This window comes from Octodon degus, unplaced genomic scaffold (genome assembly GCF_000260255.1).
Source record: "Octodon degus isolate 3935 unplaced genomic scaffold, OctDeg1.0 scaffold00075, whole genome shotgun sequence".
NCBI classification, from domain to species: Eukaryota; Metazoa; Chordata; class Mammalia; order Rodentia; family Octodontidae; genus Octodon; species Octodon degus.
The window spans coordinates 2,977,669-2,992,566 of NW_004524651.1; the positions used below are offsets into that span (position 1 = coordinate 2,977,669).

The 14,898-nt window shown below is 46.3% G+C and overlaps 1 protein-coding gene across 1 annotated transcript in view; it reads left to right on the forward strand.

Moving 5' to 3' along the window:
* Abhd3 (abhydrolase domain containing 3) overlaps window positions 1-4,149 on the forward strand; it is an 85,862-nt gene extending 81,713 nt beyond the window's left edge. Inside the window, exon 9 of the mRNA XM_004635814.2 lies at window positions 3,426-4,149. Within this exon, the coding sequence (XP_004635871.1) occupies window positions 3,426-3,604 (179 nt within the window). The 3' untranslated portion in view covers window positions 3,605-4,149. The remainder of the gene's footprint in view (window positions 1-3,425) is intronic.
* Window positions 4,150-14,898: the final 10,749 nt, after the last annotated feature.

Sequence of the window (14,898 nt, forward strand, 5' to 3'; positions counted from 1 at the left end):
TTTTTTTTTTTTTTTTTTTTTGGTGGAACCGGGGATTGAACTCAGGCCCTTGCACTTGCCAGGGAAGCACTTATTCCACTGAGCCATCTCCCCGGTCCTCCCAGCCTGTTTCATCGGTTTTTTGTTTTGGGGGGGTTTTGTTTTTGTGAGGTAGGGTCTCATTAAATCACTGGGATGCCCAGAGTGTGTTTGAATTTGAGGAAATCCCCCTGTCTTACAGGCATGTGCCACCATGCCCTACTATATTGCTTTCTTTTCTTTTCTTTCTCTTTCTTTCATTCATTCTCATTCTCATTCTCATTCTCATATTCTCTCTCTCTCTCTCTCTCTCTCTCTGTCTCAATTAGGGATTTAAGCCAGGGCCTCTTACCAGTGAACCGAGCACTATCCCCTTGAACTACAATCCCAGCCCCTGTTCTCTAACTTTAAGAACACACAATTTGGTAGCAAAGATGTCTTGGTGTGCTCATCTGGTGAAGTGGAATGATCGGAAGTGATCGTGTAATTCGAAGATCAAGAGCATTGGCCTCCAACTTCATTTTACTGAAACTTCCCGGAGTATTTTATGAAATGTTTTCTCCCTACTTTCTATCCCTTTGGTGCTGTTGGTCTGTTTGTTATTTTTTGCATCCTACAGAAAACACCTGGGCCCCCATGCACTGGGCAAGCGCTCTGCCTCTGCACTGGGCCTGGCCCTCCTCACTAACACTGTCAGAAACATGGTCACCACATTTTTTTTTTTTTATCAACAATAATCACTGTGGGGCTGGGGAGATAGCTCAGTTGAATAAGCGCTTGCCTGGCAAGTGCAAGGCCTGAGTTCAATCCCCAGTTCTGGAAAAAAAAAACAATAATCACTCTGAGTCCAGCATGGTGGCCACACACTTGTGACCCAGCACTTGGGAAGCTGAGGCAGGAGAATCTTGGAGAGTTCCACGTCATACTGAACTACATAGCAAGACAGTGTTGCAAAAAAACCACAACCTCCATCCCTGGTGCTGAAAAACAAATTATTCTGGCTATAAACATAATACATACGTATTGTAAAAATGTATGAAAGTCCTCAAAATATACACCTTTTCAAATCACCCTAATTTCCCTAAGAGACCTTATTTAGTTCCAGGCCATTTAGAGAGAAATAAATAATTTGTGCGGTGACTCCTCAGAGAATGCAAGCCTGTGCCCTTTGAACGTTTTGTGTGTCCCTTTTCCTGTTACACAGGCTGCCTGGCTGATCAAAAACTCCAGCATTTAACCTGACCCAGGAGGGTGACGCTGAAACTCATTATTTTCTGTTAGTTCCCAAGCCCTCCAAACTGCCCCGGGCGCCGGGAAATAGTGGGGGATTGTCTCCCGTCCACCGCGAGGCTCCCTGGTGCCGTGGCCCCTGCTGTGACCCTGCAAGGACTGCTGCAGGCAGGGTGGAGGCCCTGCGCAGGGCCGCCCCGGGCAGCCCTCAAACTCACCAGACGGCCTGAACTTGAAGCAGGAGGGACAATAAGTAAGGTGTCTTGGGCTGGGGATATGGCTCGGGCACGGGTGCTGCCCGGCAAGCACGAGGTCCTGAGTTCAACTTCCAGACCATAGAACAAGTAAGACGCGTCATTGGGTATTCTTCTAAATTTATGTGCAGTTAATTTTGTGGACCATGTGAAAAGACTGCCTCTTGAAGAGAACTAGCAATTTAGAAAAAGAAAAAAGTGGGCAGATGCTGTGCTGGCCCTGCCCCCAGGGCGCGCCGAGCAGGCCACTCACCGGTCCTGGGTGTGGAGGTGCATGCCTGAAAACAGGAGGATCACTGTGGGCCCAAGCTGCATGGTGAGGCCCTGTACCACATACATAAAAAGAAAAAAAATCCCATCTGAGGCAGAAATATCGCTTGGAACTTGAGGCCTGCCTGGGCTACATAGCGAGACCCTGCCTCAAAAAAACAAAACAAGGGGGCCAGGGAGATGGCTCGGTGGAATAAGCGCTTCCCTGGCAAGTACAAGGGCCTGAATTCAATCCCCAGCTCTAGAAACAAACAAACAAACAAACAAACCCCCTAATCCCTAATGATTTGCAATTTGTATGTTTCAGTACCCAAAGGTAAAGATTTGGACCTGGCGGGCCGGGATTTGGACCGGGGGTGGTGGTAACCCTGTAATCCCAACACTTGGGAGGCAGGAGGATCCTTGCGAGTTTGAGACCAGTCTGGGCTACAAAGTGAGCTCAAGGCCAGCCTGACTGAATAAAGAAACCCTGTCTCAAAAGAGAACCCCCTACATGGGAAATGTATTCCTTTTTCTCTATCCAGTATGTTTTTACCAATTATTTTTATGAATTTACAGCTCTCACAAAGATACTGTAATTCTTTTTCTTTTAGCAGGGGTCAGGGGATTGAGACAGAGCCTCATTAAGCAGTTCAGGATAGCTTTAAACTCACTATATAGCCTAGGCTGGCCTTGAACTTGCAGCAATCCTCCTGCCTCAGCCTCCCAAGTGCTGGGATTACAGGTGTGCGTCATTATGCTATGCACATTTCTACTTTTTTGTGTGTGTGTGTTGTTTTAGGGAAGGGTCTACAGGGTTTTCAGGGTCTCACTACGGGATCAGACTTGTAGTGATCCGCCTCTTTACAGCCTCCCAAGAGCTTTCAATTGCTGGCTCAGCACACCCCAGGGGCAGGACCTGTGCCCAGGCCCCTGTGCCTGCTTGCAGGTGCTTTAATCCGCTGAGCTATTTGGTTGGCCCTCTATTTCTAAAGACAACATTCAGGGGCTGGGGAGATGGCTCAGTGAAATAAGCGCTTCCCTGGCAAGCATAAGGGCCTGAGTTCAATCCCTGGTTCTGCCCAAAAAAATAAATAAATAAAAAATAAAGACAAGATTCAGCCTATACTTCTGTATTGTGTTTAAATCATATTCTTCCAAAAATGATGGTCTGGTACATACTGTAAACATGACCTATTATATATAAGAATATAGATGGTTAGGGGCCGGGGAGATAGCTCAGTGGCTTAAGTACCTGTCTGGCACTCAAAGGTCCTGAGTTTGATCCTTGGTACTGCCAAAAAGAAAAGTCCTCATCAAGAATATAGATAGTTGATGTAAATTAGATTCATTCCAATTAGCCACACTCACTATAAGTCTTCATTTAGTGAGGTTTTGGCTTACATTGATCAGAAATGATAAAAGTAGAGGCAGGCATGGAGGTGCACACCTGTAATCCCAGCACTGGGAGGCTGAGGCACGAGGCTCTCCAGTTGGAAACCAGCCTGGGCTACATGAGACCCTGTCTCCAAAGAAAATATAAGAAAAAAATAAAAACAGAAATGATGAAGTTGTATACCTTTCCTAACAAAAGCTAACAATGGCTCTCCCTCTCTGTCCGCTCTTCTTTCTCTCTGTCTCTCTGCCTGCCTGCTCTGCTCTGCTTCTCTCCAGCTATCCCCGTAGAGACTGCCAAGCAGAACCCTAACGTCGCCCTGGTCCTCACCTCTCACGGAGGCCACATTGGCTTTCTGGAGGGGCTCTGGCCCAGGCAGTGCACCTACATGGACCGCGTCTTCAAGCAGTTCGTTCAGGCCATGGTGGAGCACGGGCACGAGCTGGCGCGCACGTAGCCTCGGGCCCTCCGGCCGTGGCCACGGGCCCAGCGAGAGGACCAGGACAGGGCGTGGAGATGCCTCCTTAGGGAACAAAATGACCTTGTAGCAAGACATCAAGCATAGATTAGATTGTTACTTACGTAGATTTTATTTTTCCTATGCCTTACCAAGTATGACCTTAAATGAAGTAGTCCTTCTGTGATGTGGAGTTGCACTTAACCAAAACCAGTGTAAACAGAGTTTAATTCCTCAGGGTTGTAATTTAGGCTAATATTTTTTAGAGGACTCATTTTAGCTGACTTATGTGCAGTACTTTACTAAGGCGTAAGAGACCAGGGTTGTATGAGTGCAGGGTTAAGAGGGCACAGGATAGCAGGAAGCCAGATACAATTCACTGAGCCAGAAGGGAAGTGCACAGTGTTAGGCCGACTTCCGCACGTGCTCTGTTACTCCAGTGATGTTAAAGTAGGGCTGATTTGTGTTTTATAACGGTCATGATTTACAAGCTTATTTTTAAAATAGTATGTGTGCACATATATATCATTATATTGAAATAAATTCTCTCATTTTAAATTATTTCCTTGTGAGTTTTTAATCTACAAAAAGGATCCAGATAGTAATTTATGATCATTTCATACATATGCTAGAATTTAGTTTGGGGTTTGGTTGGTTGAGTATGTGAGACTCACTGTGTTGTTCAGGCTGAACTTGAACTGATTGTGTAGCCCAGGCTGGCCTTGAACTTGCACCGATCCTCCTACCTCAGCCTCCCGGGTACTGGGATTACAGCTGAGCACCACCACACCTTGCTCACTAGTAAAAAAGAAAAACTGTCTTGCTTTACACTTTCCAGAATTTTGGGCCCATATCATTTATACCAATTAGGAACACTTTCGGGGCTGGTGAGATGGCTCAGTGGTCTAAAGCACCTACTTAGAATAAAGCTAAGCTAAGCAAAAGCACAGGGACCGCGGTTCAAGCCCCAGCACCACATGCCAGCCTGCCCCGCCCCCTGGCGGGCTGAACTGGCCACACACACACGAAATAAATAAATAAATTAATAGATAAATAAATAAATAAATTAAAAAAAAAAAAAAAAAATAAATTAAAAAAAAAAAAAAAAGGAACACTTTCATTGCCTGGTGTGGTGGCACGGGCTTATAATCTCAGCACACAAAAGGCTAAGGCAGGATGATGGCATGTTCAAGGGGGCTACATAGTGAGACCCCCACCTCAACCGAAACAGCAAAATGGCAGGACTCCCAACAGTTCCTAGAGGGATCATTGTATTGCAACTGTGGGTGTGGTTCAGTGGCAGAATTCACAAGGGCCTTGGTTTGATCCCCAACGCCATACACACACACTCACACACAATTTGTAGATAGGGATGTAGAGATACAGATATTAAGAAAACAGAAAAAGTCAGACATGGTGCCACGTGACTAATTCCAGGACCTGGAAGGCTGAGACAGAAGGATTACGTGAAATTCAAGGCCAGCCCACACTACCTAGTAGTGCATTCAAGGCTACCCTAGACTACATAGTGAGATCCTATCTCAAACAACAATTAAGAAAAGATATCATGAGTAGTTTCTTGGTAGGAAAAACAAAATAGGGCTGGCACAGGGGTTACCAACGTCACCCACAACCCAAGCTGCATTTGCCTGCCACAAGGCGAGGTGGCGATCTCCTGGACACATAGTAGTTGCTGCAGCTCCAGCCATCCTGATTTGTGTCTAAAGAAAGAAAAAGAGAAAGAATGGGTGAAACACACCTGCCTTCCCTCAGAGGATGGAGCAGGCTTTCCCAGAGGGTTGCACTTGTATCCATAGAACTGTGTCTCATGTCCCCCCTCATGCCTGAGGTAGCAGTGCCAGTGCCATGTGAGTGTGGCTGGGCACACAGTGTGTGCTGCTCAGAGGTAGCTCAGGCCAGCAAGGGATCGGGCTGGCAAGGCTGCTGGGGTCCTTGTCAACATAAGCATCCTTCATGCCATTCAATGCTTTTTTCTTCCCTTTTTCACTACTTCACCAATCAGCCAGGCGTGGTGGCTCACCCCGTAGTCCCAGTACTTGGGAGGCTGAGGCAGGAAGATCGCTGTGAGTTTGAGGCCAAGGCCAGCCTGAACTACATAGTAAGACCTTGTCTTATAAAAAGAAAAGGAAAGGGCCGAGGAGATGGCTCAGTAGAATAAGCGCTTGCCTGGCAAGCTCAAGGGCCTGAGTTCAATCCCTGGTTCCGCAAAAAAACAAACAAAAAGAAAAAGAAAAAAAGAGTGTATATTGATGTTTGGCTGGCCTGACTCATATTTTAAATGTCTTCAGGGCTGGTGAGATGGCTCAGTGGTCTAGAGCACCTGCTTGGAACAAGCTTGGCAAAGCACAGGGACCACAGTTCAATCCCCCAGCACCACATGCCAGCCAGCCCCGCCCCCTGGTGGGCTGGGCTGGCCACACACACAAATAAATAAATAAATATAAAAAATAAATAAAATGTCTTCAGTGAGATACTATTTACATATAATTAGGAAGGAGATAGACACTGCCCAGGATAAGATGGGCGCATTTTGCAGCTTGACTCTTCGGAGATAGGACACTAGGGTTGTGGAGGGCACTGCTGGGAAGACAGCCGCTGGGGATGGATCTGACCACACCATTGCAGTGGGGACACATTGAGCTGGGAGAAACCTGGGTACAGAGGAGGCCCTGAGTCTCAGGGACTCATCGGAGATAACCACAGAGACTGGGAATCTAATGCTTGTGCTCCAGTTATCCACAACAATTAAAGAACTACAAAACTAATTTCCATCCAGTACCCTCAGCACACAGCCTGGGGTGTGGCTGAGCTCACAGAAGGCACAGCCCTCAGAGTCTCACCTCAGAATCCTGGTTATCTTTTTTTCTTTTTTCTTTTTTTTTTTTTTTCTTTTTTTTTTTTTTTTTTTTTTTTTTTTTTTTTTTTTTTTTTTTTTTTTTTTTTTTTTTTTTTTTTTTTTTTTGCCAAACCAGGGATTGAATTCAGGCCCTTGCACTTGCCCTGGCCCCTAAAATCCTGGTTATCTTGAACTTGGCTTGAACCCTCTCTGTAGCTCAGGCTGGCTTCAAACCCATGCTGGCCCTCCTGCGTCAGCCTCCCCAGTGCTGGGATTGCAGGCTGCACCACCACACCCAGTTTACCACTAATCTTTAGCTCTAAACCTTTGCTTGTTCTAGACTGTTTACGAAAAATGGAGCTCTAGGAAAGAACCGAACTCATCATGTCATGGACGTGTGCGCACCTCTGTCTATAGCAGTAGTCTGTGATAGCCAAATTTGGGGAGCAGCCCAGATGCCCACCAACTGCTGAATGAATACAAAAGATGTGTATTTTTTAAGTAACAGAGTACTACTCTGCTATAATGGATAAGTTTGGGACATTTCTAGCCAAATGGATGCACCTTGGGCCCATGCTCATTAGACTCACATGTATACGTGCCACATGCTCTCTCTGGTATGAGAAACCAAAAGGGTAAATGAGGACATAAATGTATAACAGAGGGGCTGGGGAGATGGCTCAGTAGAATAAGCGCTTGCCTGGCAAGCACAAGGGCGTTCAATCCCTGGTTCTGCCAAAAAATTAAAAAAGTATAACAGATATTGGGAAATGGGAAGAAAGTGTCCAGATGGGGAGCCAGGGAGGGGGAGGGAAGACGAGAGAGAAAAAAAGACTAGAAGACAAAATGGAAGCACAGCTCTCATTCTGGGGACCCTTTTCATGGTGCCGATTATTGAGGCTCCCCGCAATGAGTCCCCAGTCTCCTGCTAAGTGTTATGGTGCAGGGCAGGAAGAAAAGAAAGAGCAAGGCTGGAAAATAGAGGGTGCACAGCAGGGACCTGGGGCAACCAGTTGCTCTCTAGGAGCAAAAGGCCTCGAGGCCCGGGGACCTTGGCACTCATTCATTACATGTGCGGCTCACAAGGGGGAAGGCCAGGGATGTTTCCAGGAACAGCCATGGAACATCAAACATTTTGGGGACAAGACAGGGGCTTAAGGAAACTGCGGTTTCCCCTGGTGTCGTTGGCAGGTCCTACCTTTCCCTGTGAGGTGGCAGCGCACCAGGAAAGAGCTGAGTTTCCAGGCTCCAGTCGGGCTCAAGGGCGGGACAAGAACAGCCTGGGTCATCCTCTAGACTTGACTTATAATTCATGCTCCCCAACACTTTTGTGAATGAGAGGAAGAGGGGTTGGAGGGAGGAGAAGAGAAAGGGAAAAAAGAAGCAAGATATAGCATGGATGGCTACAGATTTCCGAAGAGGAATGTGATCATCTGTATGTCTAAAACACACCAGGGGCCAGCCTGATAGCTCAGCAGACTAAAGCACCTGCTTAGGCAGACCCAGGGACCAGGTTTGATCCCCGAGGGGGCCAGGGAGATGGCTCAGTGGAATAAGCGCTTCCCTGGCAAGCACAAGGGCCTGAGTTCAATCCCTGGTTCTGGGGGGGGCATGATCCCGGCTTGCCTTGCCAGCCCTGTCCCCTGGGGGCGTGCTGATGGCGCTGAGACTGGGCGTGATGGTGCGCACCTGTACTCCCAGCACTTGGGAGGCTGAAAACAGGAGGATCACTATGAGTCTATCTGTGTAGTGAGACCCTGTGCTAAATACATAAATAAATAAATAAATAAATAAATCATACCAATAAAATTAATTTTAAAACATAGAACCATACATTAGCTGGGTTTTTTTCTTTTTTTTCCAGAACTGGGGATTGAACTCAGGCCCTTGCACTTTGCCAGGGAGGCGTTTATCCTCTGAGCCATCTCTCCGTTCCCAATTAGCTGGGTTTTATGACAACTCTAATCCTATAGCACTCAGGAGGCTGAGGCCGGAAGGATCCCTGTGAGCTTAAGGCCAGCCTGGGCTACATTTCAAGACTGTCTCAAAACAAAAATGTTTAAAAGGGGTTGGGGCTGTAGCTTAGTGGTAGAGCGCTTCTCTATTATATGTGAGATTCTGGGTTCAATTCTTAGCACTGGAAAAAAAAATCCTTAGCTTGTAGATGTTTTTCTGAGTATTTTGGTTTTGTCCTGTGGGGCTGGGGATCAAATACAGGCCCTGCGCGTGCTTAGGTAACCGCTGTTTTCTGGTGAGTTCCCTTGCACTGCCCACCTGGGACTCTAGCCCTCGGTGGTCCCTCAGCACCTGCCCATCTTCTCCTGTCACCCCTCAAGTCCAGGCCTTTTGTGGACTCCATCTTGCAAAGTTTTCACTTGCTGACTGCCAGATATAGAACAGAATACTAGATCCAAAAACAATTGGAATTTCTTTAATATATAAAAAGCTGCCCAGGCTGGGGAGCTAGGTCGGCAGCATAAGCACCTGCCTTGCAAGCTTAATGTCCTGAGTTCGATCCCCGGTGCTACATACCAGGCTGACGCTGGAACCGGGCATGTGGCGCACACCTATGATCCTAGCAGACACAAGAGGATTACTATGAGTCTGAACTGCTTAGAGAGACCCTGCATCAATCAATCAATAAAAAGCTGCCACAAATCAAACAATACTCACAACTCAGTAGAAAATGGACAGTTTGCAGACATGGAAACAAAACGGCCCTGAAACATGTGAACAAATCCTGGGCCTCATAATAAAGATAAATACAAATGAAATAATAGTTTTCATCTAATAGATCCACAAAACTGTTTTTGTAAGCTTTCTTTGCTAGTGCTGGGGATTGAATCCACTGATCTCCACCCAAAGCCCTAACCAAATTGTTCAGTTTTGGAGCCACACCTGCGTGCCCAATGCCGGTAACCCTAGCTACTGGGGAGGTGGGGGCAGGAGGATGGTGAGTTAGAGACCAGCATGGACCACACAGTGAGATGCTGACCCCCCAAAAAAGTCAGTTTTGTTAAGATTGGGGGAGTGATTGCTACTCTTGCAGTGACAAGCAGAAATGCTGAAGTGGCTCCCAGGATTTGGGGGCACATTTATTTATGTTGATGGACACTGATCATTCCCAGAATATCCCAGAATGTTCCCAGAATATCAGGCCCCTATCTCTGGTCTGGGGCTTTCATATGCTGCATAAGCAGGAGGTACAAAGGTGAGAGCAGCCCAGCAGTTCTTCCGGCTAGCTAGCAGGGGGAGAAAATCGGTTACAAGGGTAGATGAAAAATCATCAGTCCATGACGCCTGGTACAATGTACAATCAGACATCCTGTGTGTTCAGTTTCGTTGTCATGGTAACAGGGGTCAAGAAAGTAACTACAGAGCCAGGAAGCAGTTACAGAGCTAGGCAGTTTCAAAAGAACAAAGCCTTAAAAAGAACAATTTCTCTTGTACAATTTTTCCCTTTCACTCTGATAGGAGTGTAAAGCACAAAAACATACAACTTTTTTTTTTGTACCAGGGATCAAACTCAGGACCTTGTGCTTGCCAGATAGGCGCTTGTGCCACTGAGTTACCTCCCCAGCTTAACACAACTTCTATACAAGGAATTTCCTGCTATGTGCCAGATTGCTCTTTAATGCCTGTGTCCTTTGAGAACTCGCGAATCCAGGCTCCCACGCACGGAAAGTGCTGTCTGCGGGGTTGTGTGCGGCAGCAGTGCTGTGAACAGGCAAGAATAGCAGACAGCCTAAGAGCCAACTTGGAACTGACTAGAGCAATTGAGGTTCGGCCATAGAAACATATGCCCCATCCCGCCTCCGCCTCCGCCTCCTCCTTTTTAGGGAAGGGTCTACAGGGTGTTCAGAGTCTCACTACTAGATCGGACTTGAAGTGATCCACCTGTTTACAGTGTCCCAAGAGCTGGGATTACAGGCGTGCCACCACGGCCAGTCTCAACTGCTGTCTCAGCACTGTGGGCAGGGGATCGAACCCTCAGCCCCTGCACCTGCTTGCAGGCACTTTAATCCGCTGAGCTATTTGGCCAGCTCTGTCTTTTGTTTTTGAGACAGGGTTTCACTATGCAGCCCAAGCTGAACTTCAGCCCACTTTGTAGCCCAGACTGGTCTCGAACTCACAGTGCTCTTCGTGCCTCAGCCTCCCAAGCCTTTATAAATTTTGTTTTGCAGCAGGGTCCTTCTCAGCTGTTCATACTAACCTCGACCTTCTGATCCTACTGCCTCAGCCTCCTCAGTGCAGGGATTACAGGTGTGCACCACCTTGTCCAGCAAAAATTTTTATTATGTTTTTGTGAAACTACTCTGAAAATGTACCTTTGAGACCTGCCAACAGATTGCAACATGCAGCTTGAAAACAGCAGAATAGTAGGAACTCCTGGAAATCAAGGCTGACCCAATTGCTTGCCGAGACCAGTGAAGCTCTTGGAGTTCCCTGGAGAAAGGAGAGTGGGAGAATGGAGAAACAGACGAGAGCCCCAATACGGAAAGCTGAGGTCACGTGGAGCCCTCTCTCCAAATAGGAGGGCAAAAACTGCTCACACACTGCAGTGCGTTCTGTTCCACGACGCCCTTCTGCCTAGCAGCCTGCCTGCATGGAAGCCTGGGCACCACGTGCTCTTGGGGCTGGCGCAGCCTGTGCATGTGGCGCCCCTCAGCTGCTCTTTGTTCTCTGATGGCCTTGCTCCAGCCCTGCATGTGTGATCAATCTCCAGCTTCAGCTGCGCCCACAATTGCTGATGGCATTGGCAACCTATGTCTGTAAGCCCTCCCTCCCCTCCCTTCCTTCCTTCCTTCCTTCCTTTCTTTCTTTCTTTCTTTCTTTCTTTCTTTCTTTCTTTCTTTCTTTCTTTCTTTCTTTCTTTCTTTCTTTCTTCTTTCTTTCTTTCTCTTTCTTTCTGTATTTTTTGGTAAGGGCCTACAGGGTCTATAGGGTCTCACTACGTAGACCAGGCTGGTAGTGATCCGCCTGTGTTCAGCCTCCCAAAAAGCTGGGATTACAGGGGCATGCCACTACGCCCAGTCTCAATCTCCATCTCAGTGTGCCCTGGGGGTGCGGCCAGCATGGCATAGAGGGGATCAAACTGGGGTCGATGTGCTCTACCTAAGCAGGTGCTTTAATCTGCTGAGCTATTTGGCTGGCCCTAAAATTAATTTTTCTTTCTTTCTTTTGGAATTTAAAAAATTTTATCAGTACATTTTAGAAATACACAGTGCTAACATTCATCATAGGAAATATGTACCTGTACATGATATACATTTTTTTTTGGTACAGGTATCAAACTCAAGACCTCCTGTTGCCAGGCAGGTGCTGTGCCACTGAGCGGTATCCCCAGCACCCTAGAGGATATATCTTGTCTCTTTTTTTCCTGTTCTCCTCTCCTCACTTCAACCCCTCTTTCCCGCCCTATTTACAAAAGCTTTGGCTTTCATTTTTTCCCTCTATTCTCTTTTCATTTCTTTTTCCTCCTCCCATTGCTTCTCCCTCTCCTAGTCTCCCCCTCCCCCGCTTGAACATTTTCCTATTTCACAGTATCTTTTACACACTTTGGTTCTTGTTTACACTTTTGTTTTCTCACCCTCAGAGAAACAATGCAGCATTTAAAGGTGTGTCAGGGGCCAGGGAGATGGCTCAGTAGGTTAAGTGCTTCCCTGGCAAGCACAAGGCCCCGAGTTCAATCCCTGGTTCCGCAAAAAAAAAAATTAAATAAATAAATAAAGATGTGTCAAATTGATTTCACTTGAGTATGGTCTTAAATGTCTCAAATTTATCCTTTCTTTATGACAGAATAGTACTTCATTGTATAAAAAAAAATCTTTATCCATTTATCCATTCATCCACTGACATAGCCCTTTTCTAGTTACTATTTTTCTTTCTCCTGCGCCGACTGTCTAGCTACTTTTTTTGGTACTGGGGATTGAACTCAGGACCTTGCACTTGTCAGGCAGGTGCTTAAGCCACTGAGCTGTCTCCCCGGCTCTATCTGCTTCTGCCAGCAGATTGGAAGGGTGAGTCTCTGTTCTTCACTTTATCTCCCATGGCCAACAGTGCCTGGCTCATACAGGGTTTTTAGTAAATATTTGTTATGAATAACACTGTGCTTAACATTTAATACTTAAATCCTTGGGAGCCAGTGTGAAGGCGCATGGCTGTAATCCCATCCCAGCACTAGGGATGCTGAGGGAGGAGGACTGCTAGAACTTGAGACCTGATGACGCTACACAGGGAGAACCTGTCCCAAGAAGAACAAAGAATATTTAACCCTTGAGCCCTCTGGTAGAATCTCAGGTAGACCTCAGAGCCAATCAGAAGCAGGAGAAGAGGCCTTCGGCAGCCTCTGTCTGAGCAGACTATCTGGGGAAGCGGGCTATATCTCCTGCGGCCCTCAGAGTGCACATGGTGAGTCTGACAGTCTCATGGCTGCCCTGAATCTGATGGAGTGCTGCTCACAGGGTGGGCACCTGCCGTCCTAGATCTTAGACTGGGGTGCAAGGTTGGGTGATGCCCAGCACCCCCGAGAGCTGCTATTGTAGTGCTGGTTCTCACGTAAAGGCAGTGAGAACCCCTGCTGGGCCCCGACCTTTTTTGAGAGTGAGCCGAGATAGATGGAAGTTGGCACTCCACCTGCAGCAAACGTGCTGGCATCGATAGGTACCCAGTGCAGTAAAACTTCAGCATTAAATTGCCTTTATTGCTGTTTAAGTTTTATGTCTAAGTACAGAAATACGTATTTTTATATATATGGGCCTTGGGCTGATAAAAGAAAAATATTTTATTCTTGTCATTTATATGCATTAGAAAGATATAAAAAAAGAAAGATATAAAATATACATCAGATGTTAATTTTTTGTGATAGCTCCTGCACGATCCAGGTTTTGTTCATGAAGTCTTTGCCTGCAGCTATGTTTATTTTTTTTGATGGAACCAGGATTGAACTCAGGCCCTTGTGTTTGCCAGGGAAGCACTTATTCCACTGGACCATCTCCCTGGGCCCTATTGTTATTTTTTAATATTTTTAATGTTTATTTTTTTTAGGGAAGGGTCTACAGGGTGTTCAGGGTCTCACTACTAGATCGGACTCATAATGTAATCCGCCTGCTTCCAGCCTCCCAAGAGCTGGGATTACAGGTGCACCACCATGCTCAGTCTCAATCGCTGTCAGTGCGCCCTGGGGGCAGGGCACAGCAGGCCCAGGGATCAAACCCCTGGCCCCTGCTGCCTGCAGCTATGTCTTCAAGAGTTCTTCCTATTCTATCTTCCAGCAGATTTCGTATTTCAGTTATACTAACATATATAAGTGGAACCAGGGATTGAACTCAGGCCCTTGCACTTGCCAGAGAAGCGCTTATTCCACTCAGCCATCTCCTGGGCCCCAAATATTTAGACCTTATCCACTTTGATTTTAGTTTAGTGCGTGGTGAGAGAAGTGGGTCTAGTTTTAGTCTTCAGCAGGTAGAAAGTCAGTTCTTCCAGCACCATTTATTCGAGAGGCTCTCTTGCTTCCAGGGAAGGTGTTCGGCTCCTGCGTCAAGGATAAGGTGGCTGAGTGCATCTGGAGTGGTGCCTGCCTCACCGAACCTGTCCCACTGATCCTCAGTAGCTGTGCAGTGTCATTCAAGTCAGGCACTGTGGTGCCCCTGCCTTGCCTTTATTGCCCAGTATTGCTTTTTCTACTCTAGGTATCTTCTGGTATCAAATGAATTTTAACATTGTTTTCTCTAATTCTGTGACATATGCTGTTGGAATTTTAATCAGGATTGCATTAAATCTGTGTAGCAATTTTCACTATATAGTTTCTTTCTTTTTTTTTTTTTTTTCCTCGAATGCCTTCAGAGCACTTTTGGCCAGCGGGAGAGGTGTGAGGTTCGAACTCCAGCAACCTGAGGCTGACAGCTTTGTGGAAGCAGCCACTTAAAGGCCTGAGCTAGGGCCAGGCCCCCACTATATAGTTTCTTATTCATTATATATATTTCTTATGAAGAACAAGGGATATTTCTGATATCCTCTTTGATTTCCTTTCTCAGAATACTCTAATTTTCAATGTAAAGGTCTTTTTCTTCCTTCATCAGATTAATTCCTAGGTATTTCATTTTGGGGGAAGCTATTGTGAAAGGTGTTGTTTCCCTAATTCATCTCTGTGAGTTTATTGGTATAAAGGAGTGCTACTGATTTTTGAGTATTGACTTTGTTTCCAGATATGCTACTGAATTTTGTTACTAAATCTAGAAGTTTTTGGTGGAATTTTTTTGGGTCTTCCATGTTGAGTATCATGGCATCAGCAAACAATGATAATTTAACTTCTTCCCTTCCTATCCTTATTCCTTTAACTTCTTTCTCTTATCTAATTGCTCTGGCTAATGTTTCCAGAACTATATAGAATAAGAGGGGCCAGGGAGTTAGCTCAAGGGCCTAAATTCATTCCCTG